The 14,427-nt window shown below is 38.7% G+C and overlaps 3 protein-coding genes across 4 annotated transcripts in view; 2 read left to right on the forward strand and 1 right to left on the reverse strand.

Annotated features, from left to right (window-relative positions):
• Positions 1-11,008, forward strand: part of LOC119828678 (transcription termination factor 2) — a 12,385-nt gene extending 1,377 nt beyond the window's left edge. The window contains exons 2-16 of one of the 2 annotated variants that reach the window (XM_038350918.1): positions 1,517-1,720; positions 2,474-2,603; positions 3,043-3,162; positions 3,490-3,690; positions 4,044-4,157; positions 4,322-4,521; positions 4,839-5,048; positions 5,463-5,654; positions 5,946-6,081; positions 6,286-6,485; positions 6,685-6,874; positions 7,331-7,494; positions 7,777-7,934; positions 10,133-10,316; positions 10,619-11,008. In XM_038350918.1, coding sequence (XP_038206846.1) covers positions 1,517-1,720; positions 2,474-2,603; positions 3,043-3,162; positions 3,490-3,690; positions 4,044-4,157; positions 4,322-4,521; positions 4,839-5,048; positions 5,463-5,654; positions 5,946-6,081; positions 6,286-6,485; positions 6,685-6,874; positions 7,331-7,494; positions 7,777-7,934; positions 10,133-10,289 — 2,376 coding nt within the window. In that variant the 3' untranslated portion in view covers positions 10,290-10,316; positions 10,619-11,008. The remainder of the gene's footprint in view (positions 1-1,516; positions 1,721-2,473; positions 2,604-3,042; positions 3,163-3,489; positions 3,691-4,043; positions 4,158-4,321; positions 4,522-4,838; positions 5,049-5,462; positions 5,655-5,945; positions 6,082-6,285; positions 6,486-6,684; positions 6,875-7,330; positions 7,495-7,776; positions 7,935-10,132; positions 10,317-10,618) is intronic. The other variant, XM_038350919.1, reaches the window with a different exon arrangement.
• A 716-nt stretch (positions 11,009-11,724) lies between these two features.
• On the forward strand, positions 11,725-12,692 carry LOC119828571. The gene is made up of 2 exons (XM_038350766.1): positions 11,725-11,870; positions 12,210-12,692. Exons 1-2 carry the CDS (start codon positions 11,771-11,773, stop codon positions 12,515-12,517), a joined length of 408 nt encoding a protein of 135 aa, XP_038206694.1. The 5' UTR covers positions 11,725-11,770; the 3' UTR covers positions 12,518-12,692.
• Positions 12,693-13,433: 741 nt separating this feature from the next.
• Positions 13,434-14,427, reverse strand: part of LOC119828474 (RNA-binding protein 4.1) — a 6,210-nt gene continuing 5,216 nt past the window's right edge. The window contains exon 5 of the mRNA XM_038350635.1: positions 13,434-13,457. Within this exon, the coding sequence (XP_038206563.1) occupies positions 13,439-13,457 (19 nt within the window). The 3' untranslated portion in view covers positions 13,434-13,438. The remainder of the gene's footprint in view (positions 13,458-14,427) is intronic.

The following is a 14,427-nucleotide window of genomic DNA, read 5'->3' on the forward strand; positions in this document are numbered from 1 at the left end:
AAATGAGAAAACACAATGAACAATCGTATAAAAATGACAGATTCGAAATTCAAATGTAATATTTTTTTATAATTAATTTTATAATTAAGTGTAACAGTATTTATGGCCAGACTAAGTATATCTATACAGATAACTAGCGATCTCGGCTTTGCCCGTGGTACATATAATATAGGCCTATATGCACTTACGGACCGCTTATGTTCAATGATGAGGGAATTATTGAAATAGGACCAGTCATTTCTGAGATAAGCGCGTTCATACAAAGTCGACGGCGGCCTAATTTCCCCTTCCTTTCCCAATCAAACTTCATTTCGGTTTCGTTTAAAAGAATCGTATTTTTTTTCGTACGCTGATCTGATAGATAAGGTATACATAGTTAGTTGAAAGAGAATCTTGAACGGTCTTTTCTATTCTTCTAGAATTTACGTAATGATTATACCAATAGTGCTTATTATACCAATACAGATACTATTTATTATAACAATAGTGCTTTTAAAAAAAGCTATTAAATGTTGTTTGCATATGGTAATTAACTTTGTTTCAGTCATCATAAGTATTTTTTGCTGAACGTAAATCGAGTTTTAAAAACAGATTATAGTTTTGTCTTTCTTTGTTATTCGAATTGGATTAATATTTTTTTTTTACAATTGTATTTATTTTTTTATTATAACAATATGTAAGAAACATTTTCACATTTTCTTTAAAAAAAAATCAGTATTGCCAGTTGTTAATTTCGTAATGAAATATGTTTAAAACTGCGGGTACATCGAAATTTAAAAATGACGCAATAGACGGTTATTTAGAGTAGATAAGCAATGACGGTTATAATTTGTAGTTCACTTTATCTAGTTTTAGTTATAATATAAGTGCAATTTTAATAGAAGCTGGATTCTTCTGAAATAAGTAAAAATGCCTAAAACTGTGAGTAAATCATTATATTTAAAATAAGCTTACTTGAAAAGCTAAAGAGATATTTTTATATTTTCTGTACTTACGTTTTCTAGTACAATTTATATTTTCATTATGCTAAACCATCAAACAGTTATCTTTTTATTTATAGTTTATGAAATACTTTTTCTAATTAGACTTTGCGAGCATCTCGTGTTTTGAAATAACTTTTATATTACGGTAAAAACTTATTTTTTTATTTATATTCTAATTGAATTTTTCTAATCATAACTATTTATAACTCAAACTTTTCGCATTAGTTTTAGCGAAACTACCAGTAATTAAACAACCTTACGAAATTTATGTTTCTATGCTTACGATTGTTTTAATTTTTAGTATAAAAGATAGGTTCAGATTTATCAGTCCTCCGTTATTATGTCCGGTTATTGCATATAATTGTCTGTTGGCTCTTAGTTTCCCTACAACATTTCTTCAAAAGCTGTGCATGCCTAAACAGGATATACATCGAATACAACTTTTTGTTATTGATGAACCCACCAAGTTTCCTTTCATCCCATATCACCATTTTGGCTATAGTATGCAATCCTGTTACACATTCTCTGCGTAGTTGAAGATAGTCAAGTCCCCCACGATCAAGAAGTCGCCGAAAAAGGAGAAATCTGAAGAGCCCAAGAAGAAATTGGGCAGCGACATAAAGCAATACCTCGTGCCGCCCAGCTATCCCAACCAAGTGGTATATGTTAAGAAGCATGTGCGGGAAAATGAGTTGAACAAGTTGAACGGGCTAAAGGAAGACCTGCAGGGGGTCAAGGTGAGTTGTGCTGAATATAAGCAATAATTTATTTTACAAAAAAAAAAATATTGTGATTTATAGAAATTAGGAATCCTTGCTCGCACACTTGGATCCTGGTGTCGTGGGAACAAGTTTCTGCACAGTGATATGATGATATGGTGATCTTCCAGTGTTATGTGATCACTAGTTGTTGAAGATTGAGGGAAGTGAAGTTTTCGTTGAGTTTTAACTAAAAAAATAGCCTCGAATTTTAATCTTTGTGGTAGTCAAATTTTTTTGTAACAGTAAGGTATTTTTGCTTTTAAAAGTATTAAATAATTTTTTTTAATATTTGAAAAGTATGAATATAGGAAAATATCGGAGTGGGATTCGCACCTGCGTCTTCCGCCATCTTCATATTTTTAAAGAACGAGATTTTTTTATTATTTACTAGCGGTCCGCCCCGGCTACGCCCGTGGTACATATATAGCCTAAAGCCTTCCTCAATGAAGGGGCTATCTAACACTGAAACAATTTTTCAAATCAGGCCCGTTCCCGAGATTAGCGCGTTCAAACAAACAAACTCTTCAGCTTTATAATATTAGTATATATAGTATAGATTAAATCATTTTTGATTAATTAGAAATTAAGAAGTTAACATTCAAGGTGCCCAATTTAATATTTAAGATATGCCTTACATAAAAAGTTTTATGTAATATAGTATGTCCATAGTATTTTTCTGACCATAGACATATTATATACAATACTTTAGAAAACTTCCTTTATAAACAGTTGCTTCTGGACACCATGGATCTGGACACGTTGCCCGATGGCGGAGTGAAGCTGATCGAGCGGCTCACAGTGCTGGAGGCAGAGGTTCGGAATCAGGGTGACAAGGTGGCCAACATGGTGGTGGAACCGGGTAAGGAATGGTAGATTTGTCGAAGTTGACATTCACTTAACTGATTTTTTTTTAAATAGTATAATAGGTCTCATTTCCTATATAACATATTAAATGGAAAGATTTGTAGTTATGACAAACCGATATTTACTTCTTTAATGCATATTTTCCTTATTCTTATTAGTGATTGATTACATTTCTATACTAAAACTTTAAGCAGAGTTTATTTAAGCGCGTTAATTTTAGGAACAACTGGACCAATTTCAATGTCTTACCGTTGGATATATACATGATTCCTGAGTACTATAGGCTGTATATATACTAAGCCAAAGAAGTGAAGTAAACATATGAAACTCTCATCTGGATTCTTTTAAAACCATTACCTATTTTCTGACTCACGTCTTACTATGAATTGTCGTGAAAAAAAAAATTAAGTGCATTATTTTATTTGCAATTCCAGATGATCCAACCCCAGCGGACATAGCTAAGGATGGCTTCGATAAAAGTGAGAAGGGTCTCTCGTGGGACGACATCCAGAAAGTTAGCAATGCGGTGCAGCCAAGAATGTTTGGCAAGCAGGGTGAGTTTATACAAAAAAGAAGTACCTAGTATAGTTTGTATGTCGAATATAAATTGATAAATTATTTATCTTTAAAAATTATTGAATATCTTTTAATTTTTATTCTTGTTCTTTTTTATTTTTCTCCATATGATATCCACAATACAATACAAAAACTGAATACTCATTACAAAAAAATGTATAAAAATTTATTATATACACATGTTTTCTCAATCATTTGATTAAAAAAAATGTATAAAGTATCTTTTCCGTTCACGTTCGACCATTTTTCCAAAATTGTTGAAATTTCAATGAATCACCTCAAAATATGACACATAATTATTCCAGCGATGGCAACCCACATGGCGGAGCGCAACATGATCCTGGACCGCTTGCGCGACCTGTACGAGTCGCTGGCGTCGCGCCCGTCCGAGGAGACGCACGCGCCGCAGCCGCGCGCCGTGCGCACGCCGCTCATGCCGCACCAGCGGCACGCGCTCGCCTGGCTGCTGTGGCGCGAGACGCAGCGGCCCAGCGGGGGCATCCTGGGTACGTGTGCACGAGCCGCCCGTCCGAGGAGACGCACGCGCCGCAGCCGCGCGCCGTGCGAACGCCGCTCATGCCGCACCAGCGGCACGCGCTCGCCTGGCTGCTGTGGCGCGAGACGCAGCGGCCCAGCGGGGGCATCCTGGGTACGTGTGCACGAGCCGGCACGAGCCGCCCGCGTCCCGCCCGTCCGAGGAGACGCACGCTCCGCAGCCGCGCGCCGTGCGCACGCGCATCGATAATTTTGGATAAAATCCTATCACGTTATCTTATTGAGAACCTTAATATGCACTAACTGTATAAGAATTAAAAATATATAACTAAATATCTAAAATATTTTATTTCATTATACACAGCGGACGACATGGGTTTGGGAAAGACGATCACTATGATTTCCCTTATGGCGTTTGACAAAGAGAAGAATTTGGACGAAGATGATAGTGATGAAGAGGATAGGGGCAAGTCTAGAGGTGGGTATTTGTCAATGAAACAGGAGATACGAACTGTTATATTAATGAAATTAGTTGAACTGTATTTAATTAAATTGCTTATCTATGATTTCAAATTGAATTTTTTTTCTTTCTCTTACTTCGGAACAGTTAATTTTATATTACTTATTATGTAATCGTTCCAGCGATCCGCGGCGGCACGCTGGTGGTGTGCCCCGCGTCGCTGATGGCGCAGTGGGCGGGCGAGGTGAGCAAGCACTGCGCGCCGCACGCGCTGTCCGTCTGCCTGCACCACGGCGCCAACCGCGCTGCGCAGGCGCACCGCCTGGCGCAGCACGACCTCGTGCTCACCACGTACAACATCCTGCAGCGGGAAAGCGAGAAGGTGCGCTGCTGGACATGGACATGATGGCCCTCATACTGAAATGTTGCCAGCTCACCTGACATTTCACATTAATATTTAAATATAGCTGTACTCGTTTTACCCACGTAATACTTGATGTTATATAGTCAAAAGCCTTCCTCCATAAATGGGCTATCTAACACTGGAAGAATTTTTCAAATCGGAACAGTAGTTCTTGCATCAGCGCAATCAACTAAACAAACAAACTGTATAATTTAAAATGATCATTATGTGGCTTAAGTTGTATATACCGTAACGGGCAAACAAAGTGTCAGTAAGAGAGCGGTGCGCGCGCGCAGGGCGGCGTGCTGACGCGCGTGGCGTGGCGGCGCGCCGTGCTGGACGAGGCGCACGCGGTGCGCAACCACAAGGCGCAGACGTCGCTGGCCGTGGCGGGGCTGCGCGCGCGCCGCCGCTGGGCGCTCACGGGCACGCCGCTGCACAACAAGGACCTCGACCTCTTCGCGCTGCTCAAGTTCCTCAAGTGCACGCCGTTCGACGAGCTCACGGTGCGTTCCTCGCGCTCTCCTGAAAATACTGGAAAAGACTTACTTTTATAGCATTGAAATGTTTTATAAATGAGTAATTTTGAAAGAATATAAAAAAAATACTGGAAAAAAACTTATGCTCTTAAGTTACTAGGACTCTATTGTTATATATACTGATTTAATTATTATTTTTAACAAACACTAAAACGCCTTCAAATTGACCAAAACTAGACAAAATTCAATTGATACCACATTGGAGGTATCAAATTGCAAATAAAAAAAAATAATCATCGGTTCACGCTGTGAGATAACAAACACAAAAAATACAGTCGTATTGAGAACCTTTTTTTGAAGTTTTTTAAAAATACATCCCCTGGTAACTAACTGGTGCGAGTGGCTAAAATCAATAAAAATGGGTCTCCATTTCGCACCCAGATGTGGAAGAAGTGGATCGACAACAAGAGCATGGGCGGGCAGGAGCGGCTGAGCACGATCATGCGCTGCGTGATGCTGCGCCGCACCAAGCAGCAGCTGCAGCAGCGCGGCCAGCTCGCCTGCCTGCCGCCGCGTTCCGTGCACCAGCGGGACGTCACCCTCACCAGCGATGAGATGAACGTCTACCAGAAGGTGAGTGCCCGCCCGTCCATAGCATCCACATAGCGGAGCTGAGCATAACTGTATGCGAGTAACGAAAGCTAAGTTATACTAGAAGGTCTACCAGTTCCAATGCATTCAAGCACTGACTTGTTCACAGTATCTTTGGAAATAACAAATTTTTTACTGATTTAGATATTTAAGGTTGTCCAAAGCACCTAAAAGACATAAAACTTAATAAAGCTCTTCAGAAGACATTCTGGCCAACTTCTAATAGTAGATTTAAAGTTATTGGGTCCACTCATATAAATGGAAACTCCGCAGGTCCTGGTGTTCTCGAAGACACTATTCGCGCAGTTCCTCCACCAACGTGCGGAAAAAGCGGACGGCGCGCTGCATCCGCCGCCCAACACGGACACCGCGTACGCTAAGATGCACAAGAAGATGATCGCTTTGCAAGGTGAGAGAGGACAATGTTATTTAAAAATATAGTGAGTGTACAGCTATGAGTCGCAACATGTATATTCTGTGATAATAACAATAACACTTCAAATTCATATTAATTATTGTATTTAATTTTGAAACAAACATATCACACCCAGACTTAGATTTTCATTTTCAACAATTTTTAACACTCATCCATTCACTAAGTGTAACCCCCTAGGCGCCAAACCGGTGAAGTCCCACGAGATCCTGGTGCTGCTGCTGCGGCTGCGGCAGGTGTGCTGCCACTGCGGGTTGATCGCCGCCATGCTGGACCAGGACCAGGGCGACGACGTGGACCTGCAGCCAGATCCCGCCGGACAGGACCTGCTGGCTGAGCTCAATAAGCTCTCGCTCGAAGATTCCAGGGAGAAGCGAAAGGTATATGTCCTGCTGTTCCGTACCTTCCTTACATCAACCTGTTTTGGTAAACATGTAGATAAATACATACAAATATATCAATTTTACTATCATCTATTAATCGGTGTCGAAGAACCTGTTCTGGTCCTTCGAACCCCTTAATACCAAATAAACTGTACGCTCCCAACAAAATAGAAAATAACCGTTTTAATTCCTCTAGAGCGGAAGCAAAAAGAATAAGGATGAAGAAGAGGAAGAGGAGGAGGGAGTAGGAGGGGAGGGGACGACAGCGGCGGAGGCGATTCGCTCGGTGCTATCGCCGAACAACCCCGTGTTCCGGCTCGACAAGCGCTCCTCCAAGATACAGGCTGTTATGGACTGTCTGCTAAATGAGATATTGCCCAATAAAGGTATGTTATCACTAAATACTGCCCACTGTAGGTATGTGAGGATACATCCTACTGATATTATAAACGCGAAAATTTTTAAGTATGGATGCTTTTCACTCTGGTACCACGCGTGTGACGCCGCGGTTCACAACTAGTGGTTAATAAATATCTTCTCAAGTGTAATATAATGAATACGCTCGTATATAAATTTAGTTGAGGCTTATGTTTGAATGGAAGAGCAGTTAAATACTTGTATATACAAGACGTGGTATATTCATTATTAACAGAAGTCAAATATTTTTTATATTTTATAGTCAAAGTCAAAAAGCAACATTCTCAGCTAAAAATGGATAGTATAAGTACGATTTACTTACATTAATTAAGTTTTAAATTATTATTATCTACAGAACCCATATTTTATATTATTCTTAATTATTACACTTATCTTAAATCCCTTGAACACTTGAAAAAATCCAGGTGAGAAAGCGGTTGTGGTCTCTCAATGGACCTCCGTGCTGAATCTGGTGGAGCAGGAGTTGAAGAAGGCGCGCGTGGAGACCGTGACCCTCAACGGGTCCGTGTCGGTGCCCGCACGGGCCCCGCTCATTGACGCCCTCAACGACCCCAATGGAAAAGTTAGGGTTAGTGGGGACTTGTTAATGAGACCTTTTGTAGTGTATGTTTTTAGAGAAATTGAATCGTGTGATTTTTTACTTGACGATTTCTTAAACAAAAACACGGATAATACAATGTTTTCCAATCTGGCATATATTAGTTATTTGTGTTGCAAAGAATGTAAAACGCAGATAGATCATAGTTTATTATACGGACTCTATAGTACAGTACATCGAATCCATAGTAGAATACACAGAGTCCCCGAGTATTGGACACGGCGTGTACTGTAACGGAGTGCGCCTGCGCAGGTGATGCTGCTGTCGCTGTGCGCGGGCGGCGTGGGGCTGAACCTGTGCGGCGCCAACCACCTGCTGCTGCTGGACCCGCACTGGAACCCGCAGCTGGAGGAGCAGGCGCGCGACCGAGTGTACCGCGTGGGGCAGACCCGCCACGTGCACGTCTACAAGTGCGTACCCGTCGCACCCCGCTGTACTTACAAGTTCAAAAACACCACACAACGCGCTCGAGGGAAGAATAACCCTACTTATATCGAAAGATGTGTGTGTGTTTGTTGCTCTTTCACGCAAAAACTATTGAACCGATTGCAATGAAATTTGGTACGTAGACAGCTGGGCAACTTGAATAATATATAGGCAACTTTTTATCCCGATATTCCTACGGGATACGGACTTACGCGGGTGAAACCGCGGGGCGCAGCTAGTGATATATAAAAAACCACATCCAATTTAATCCTACTGCTTATACACCAGTAAATAATCTTGCCTTTCCGTCTAGCGCCCACATGGTTAAAGCGCTGTTCTTTTTATTTTTCCTGACATCCCAATACACGCAAGGCTTAATTTATTAACCACGGCAATAAAATATTTGTATGTCAACACTAAATAATTAATATTAACCTAAAGATTGTCTATATCAATAAATATATCGGAGTGTCTGTTTGAAATATTAAATTATTCTAAATACATGTATACTCGATACATATACCAAAATACTTTATTTTTACAATCTTTCGTCTGTCTGCTTATTCCGGCTTATATCTTGAACGGCTAGATCGATTATGAGGGGTCTTTAACTAACAACTTTTTAATCGACTTTCAACAAAGATGGAGGTACTCAATTAGGCTGTATGTAATATTTTTTATTGTTATATACCTCATAATTTTACTGGATGAACAGATTTCGATTATTTCTATTTTTTTATTTTAAATTGAAAGCTGAATCCCTCCCGTGTAAATTAGGTCTAGTTCTGACATTTTGAATTGAAATTAAAAATGATATACACATTGGGATTTTGAATAAAAATCTAGCTTACCCGAGTGAACCCGGTAGACGCAGGTAGTTTAGAATAATATGCGACTTCCGTCGACTTTCCTGGAATCCGTTTCACCGTGACATTAGCAGCTTTTGGCAAATACGCAATATATGTGACCGCTCGGTGACTGAGTCATCCGTTCATTATCATTCATCATTGACACCCATTCACTGTACTGGTGATTTTCTGTTGTTTTGTGACCGACGTCCCCGAAAACGAAGATTTTCAATTCGATACATATCATTTTCCTTACCCTTCCCAGTCCTTTCCTTTATTCCAATCCTTTCTTAATCCCTTCCCAAAAAGTTGGCAATCCATTTGTAGAGGCGAAAGGTCTGCAATGGACCTTATGCCTCTACAAATGTCCATGGGCGGTGGTAGTGCTTACCATCAGGCGTCCCACCAGCTCCATTGCCGACTGTAACATAACATAAAAAAAGACCGTATTGTTTTTTTTTTTGTTTCTCTATAAGTCCGTGGGTTTTCGTACGTTAAATGTGGTTAATTTTTGTTTGATAGAGAATTATGGTCACTTGGACCCATTTTAGAATCTAGAGTTCTAACGATGATCGTTTTTGCTTAAAAAATTACATTTGTCTACTTCGCAATTTTTCTCTCATTTTCTCGTTTAATTTTATCACAAAGTAAAGATAATTTACATGATTGTTTCAATATTCCACAGAAAAGTTCAGGGGATAAATCTAGTTTGCAGTTTGTGAATGGGAGGATGTTTATTATTTAAAATATTACAGTGACGAGTGACTCGTTGAAGCCAATATTTATTTAACGTCGGCGGACTGTCTGCGATGAATGAAGGCGATATATTGATAGAAAAAACTTGGCAGATTCATTTGTTTAAATTTATGACTTGATATATTATAGATTTGATATTGAGAAATAGTTGTACTTGGAAGAGTATGTTAGGTGTACTTCTGCATGTCTCTTTTTTGTAAAATACATACCTTTTTTCCTATTTGTTGTGGTGTACAATAAAGTGTTTTCATTCAGATGTTCAAAGTTGCTCTTGGTTCAGATTTGCAAAAAGGGCACTTTCGTTTTTCCTTTTAAGTTTTAGTTCTGGCCGATTAGACAATTTTTGGGTTATGTTTTCTTAGAAATGTTCTAGATATTTATGTAGTAGTAAAAGAGACGGAGACAACATTTTGTAATTATTTGGATTTTGTCTCGAATACTTTTTTTCAAAAATTCTTTTTTTTTAGCTGCTTACACAAAAGCAAATTATGTAGGAAATATATTATGCTAGTATGTCGAGTTTTGAACTATAATAGCGTCAGTATCGAATCCTCTGAAGCAAATTTCGTTTGTATCAGGTTCATGTGCGTGGACACAGTTGAGCAGTCCATCCGCAAGCTGCAGCAAGCCAAGCTGGAGCTGGCTGAGAACGTGCTGACTGGCGCACGGCACGCCGCCTCGAAGCTCTCCATCGAGGACCTCAAGCTTTTGTTTAATATGGGCCCGCAGAACTAGATGGCTGAAGGGAAGGCTGGCAAAGTGGTGAGTAAAACAAAGAAAAATGTCTCTAGCTGGTCAGAATCACCAACGCGTAATTTGGAATTAGTCAGAATCGTCACTGTATTTTATAATTTCATTAGCCCATATTATGCATGTTTTACTGCAGACATACAAATCTATGAAAGTAGACGATGGCCCACCATGCACGTAAATGCATCTGTCGTGAATTCCATCACTTTTTTTGCTTTATGCGATTATATCGATCATTTATTATATAAAGCATTGATTTCAAAGATGTGAAAAAGCGTTTTTTATTTCCAATATAAATATTTTTTTCTTTTCAGCTGTGCGAGGTGCCTGGCATCTGGTTGGATACTGCCTTACCAATTGATCATAAATTTTATGTAAGAGTCGAGTTTTAGTCATTTATTGTTATAAGAGTTCTCAATTAGTTTTTACGGGTCAGAATAATTATGAGATAATAGACAGGATTCAAACTAAATAGAAGTTTATTTCCATATAGAAAAAGTAAGTTGTTGATAATCAAAATTTAATTGGAAAATTTAATATTATGGTGTAAATATAACAATTGTATTTAATTCCTTATGATGCTCTGTATTTTAAGAAACTGTTAATCTTTATCTATAAAAGACTTTAGACTCTCCAGTTCAGTATGATAAGAGCGCGAAATAAAGTAGGTATAAAGCCTGCCACATATATTATAATAAATAAATTAGAATTACAAATACTAATTATTATTATAAATGTTTAAATAAATGATTATTTGTTAAAGTTGTTTTATTTCTTAACATTTTTACCGTTTACTACTCAATACAGAAATTTTAATAAAATGTAGAATATTGCTACATATTGTAACTAATGTGGAAGTACCTGATATTATTTCCACCAATTTTATTATAACTAAATGTAATTATTTCCGTTAAATTTCAAAAGGGCATTCAAAATTTTAATCGTGACTCGCGTTACATTTACCTTGATTACGATTGTGCAAATCTTTAAATGAAAAGAATATTTTCACATGCCGTCTTACACTTGTGAGCTTGCGTGTTCTTGTGTTGTATATATGTTCTCAGTGTTTTTGGTTTCATTATAAAGGATACGATTCATGAAGCAATCGCATTTTCCATGAGGATTGTTAATTTTTAATCCTATTTTCTAAAAGTAAGAAACTATTTTGAACCTACAGATCTTAGATCAATCCTATAGATTGTGAAACATTCGCAATAACTCCTACCTATGCTACAAAAATACATTCCTTAATCAAGAATAAAATCCCTATAAAAATGTGTCCGAATTTCATGCGCCTAGTAAACGTCGCCAGCGGTATCGTTACAACGACAGAAATCATAATATTTCACGCAAACATAAAATACGTGTAACTGTCTCCGCCCAGACATAACACCGGTGGTCTAAAAATACATTAGGAGTCAGTGGCGAGCTGGACTCGGCGCTGCACTGCCGACGATTCCGTGGCCATGAGCAACGGCAGGTCTTGCACCGGCTCGCAACCGCACGTCACCAAGAGGCTGTGCGCCACGCTGATCTTCTTTATTGGAATCATTTGTATATTTGGTGGTATGTTTTATTTATCTTTGTGTCTGAAAATTGTGGTAGTTGTGCTTGTACACGGATAGTTTTTCCGAAACAAATAAGTTAGTTTGTATGTGTGGAATTGAGACAATATTTACGACAAGTGCGAAAGTTAACAGAAAATAATGTGGTTTTAAAAATGTTTCTATTATTTTCATTTCAAAACATATTTATTTTGTAATATTCCTGTAATTCCGATGTATTAAATACGTAGCTACTACATTATATTGTGTTCTTTATAAATGATGTCTACAACTCATAAGTTTTATTGCTTTGACATCATTTTTATTGAGTACATTTAAAATAATATTGTATGATTTTCAGGCTATTTACTCGGGCGCATGGCGCGCAGCGAAGTAAAGCGCGGGAATTTAATTTCAAACAACCTGACATTAGCAGCTGACACCTTGTTCAGGAAAGCAAGACGAATGTCTCCTAAAGCAGTGCATCACAACGACCCGGAGAAAATAACCTCAAAAATTCTTGAAATATTTCACTGTAACGCTAGCGACTGCGGCGTAGTAACTAATTACAACGTCGCCGATTTCGTTAAAACTTCAATAAATTATGAAGTAAATAAATTAATCAAGTCGATACACAACGCGTCGATGTATCTCGACTCTTTGAGATGACATTGGATTGAGAATTTATTGTCTCATCTGCATAATGTTGTGAAGTTTTTTTAGAATCTTAATTAGATTGGCGATTACTGAAACGATGCATACGTTTGCTAAAGTATTTGTAACAGCGTATAATGCAAACTAATTTTATAACGGAATAAATTGATTGTTTATCTTATTTGTTGTTATATACAATTGTGAGAAGTAAAACGTTTGAAATTCCTGGTTTTCTTTTTTTTCTACTTTTTAATTCCTGCAAATGTACGGTTAACACAAAAATGGTTCTCGAGGTTAACGTATAAGAACCATGTATTATAACTATCTTCTCTCGAACAGATGAACTTGATGCACCCATCATTCGAGTCTTAGATGTTTAGTTAGTTATACCTACATTCAACACATTGATTCTTTCAGCAACTTAACCTAATGCCTAGATTTTTAAGATAATGTTTTCTGAAACTGTTAAATAACTTGTTTTCTACTTACGGTATCTTATATGTATCTTAATGAACGTTATCTTATCTCCGACGATGCATTTTGTTTTATCCTATATTTTTATCAGTCACGATAATGATAAGTCAAATTTCGGTACAGACATACATTTTGCAGTCACGTTGTTTTTATTTATTTTTTGTTTTTCTGTAACTTTCAATTCCTAATGCAACAGTTATTATCTCACAGCTTGTCCATATATACCGTAGTGTAACATTTCTATTCATACTAGAGGTATTGTTAATGTAAGAACAATATGACACACTAAATTACAATCAATAAGTAATAACAAACAAGGGAAGGAAAGAACAATAATAGCAGGGCAATAAAAGATAAAATTCTTAAAAAATCGTTTATTACTCCTTAACACAACCAATTTTTAAGTTATATTTTGCCGAAGCACAACGAGGTAATTTAGTCCACAATTTTATAGCTCTTCCTTCATCTTGGAGGCCAATACCTGTAAAACAAAAGCCTTTGAAAATGTGCCCAAAAACACAATAAACAGATATATATATATATGAGCGGCGCCGTTTGGACGAATACAGAACATCTGACAATTACTGTTACAGTGCGCTTAACGAACTTATCTTACTGAGCTACGTCATTGGCGACACCTGGGCATGGACAATAGTCAACAAGTGCGCACAGAAAACGTGTCGAGTGAACACACGTGCTGATGATTTGACTCAAACAATTCGTAATGTATTTCGCAATCAACTTCCATAAGGCGGCCGTTCGCAAACGTCTCGCTCCGTACTTACGATTGTAAACAAATGCTGCGTCTTCTGCCGGCGCCGCTAACGTTTGTCATGCCGCACGTGGCGCGTCATAGCATCGGCTATGGCTCGCGGCCGCTTACGCCCTTACCGGCCGCAACTAACGTCTGAAAGACTCGCCCGGACTTTCCGTTCGAAAGCCGCCGCTCGTAACGTCAACCCATCGTCACACACAGTACCAAGTACAAAGCGGTCGGGCCGACACGCCCCGTGCCTAACAGTCGGTAGCGACCTAACTCTATGCTCCGTCCGCTAGACACGTTTGCGACTTCGCCCGTGACTCAGACATCACGGCGCGGACTCACACACATCCTGCAACTCAATCACAAGTTATTCCACAAACCGGAAGCCGGGATGAGAGGATGGGGAACGGGTTTCGGGGGGCGGATACGAACTGAAACACTGAGTTTAAAACAAGTGGTTTAATCTATCTTAAAAAATACATCTTAAAATACGTTACAAACTTATTGCTTAGACGCCAACCGACAACGATTGTGTCTCGTCACGTGCGACGGGAATGAAATGCCGAAATGATTTATTAAAAGCGATTTACATGATTACGGTTCGTCGCTTAGCCTATCAGTGTCTTTCAACCGGTCGTCAGAGTAACAGAATAATGAATGTTGCAGGCCGTTCACTATGAGGGGGTTC

This window comes from Zerene cesonia, chromosome 8 (assembly GCF_012273895.1).
Source record: "Zerene cesonia ecotype Mississippi chromosome 8, Zerene_cesonia_1.1, whole genome shotgun sequence".
Classification (NCBI taxonomy): domain Eukaryota; kingdom Metazoa; phylum Arthropoda; class Insecta; order Lepidoptera; family Pieridae; genus Zerene; species Zerene cesonia.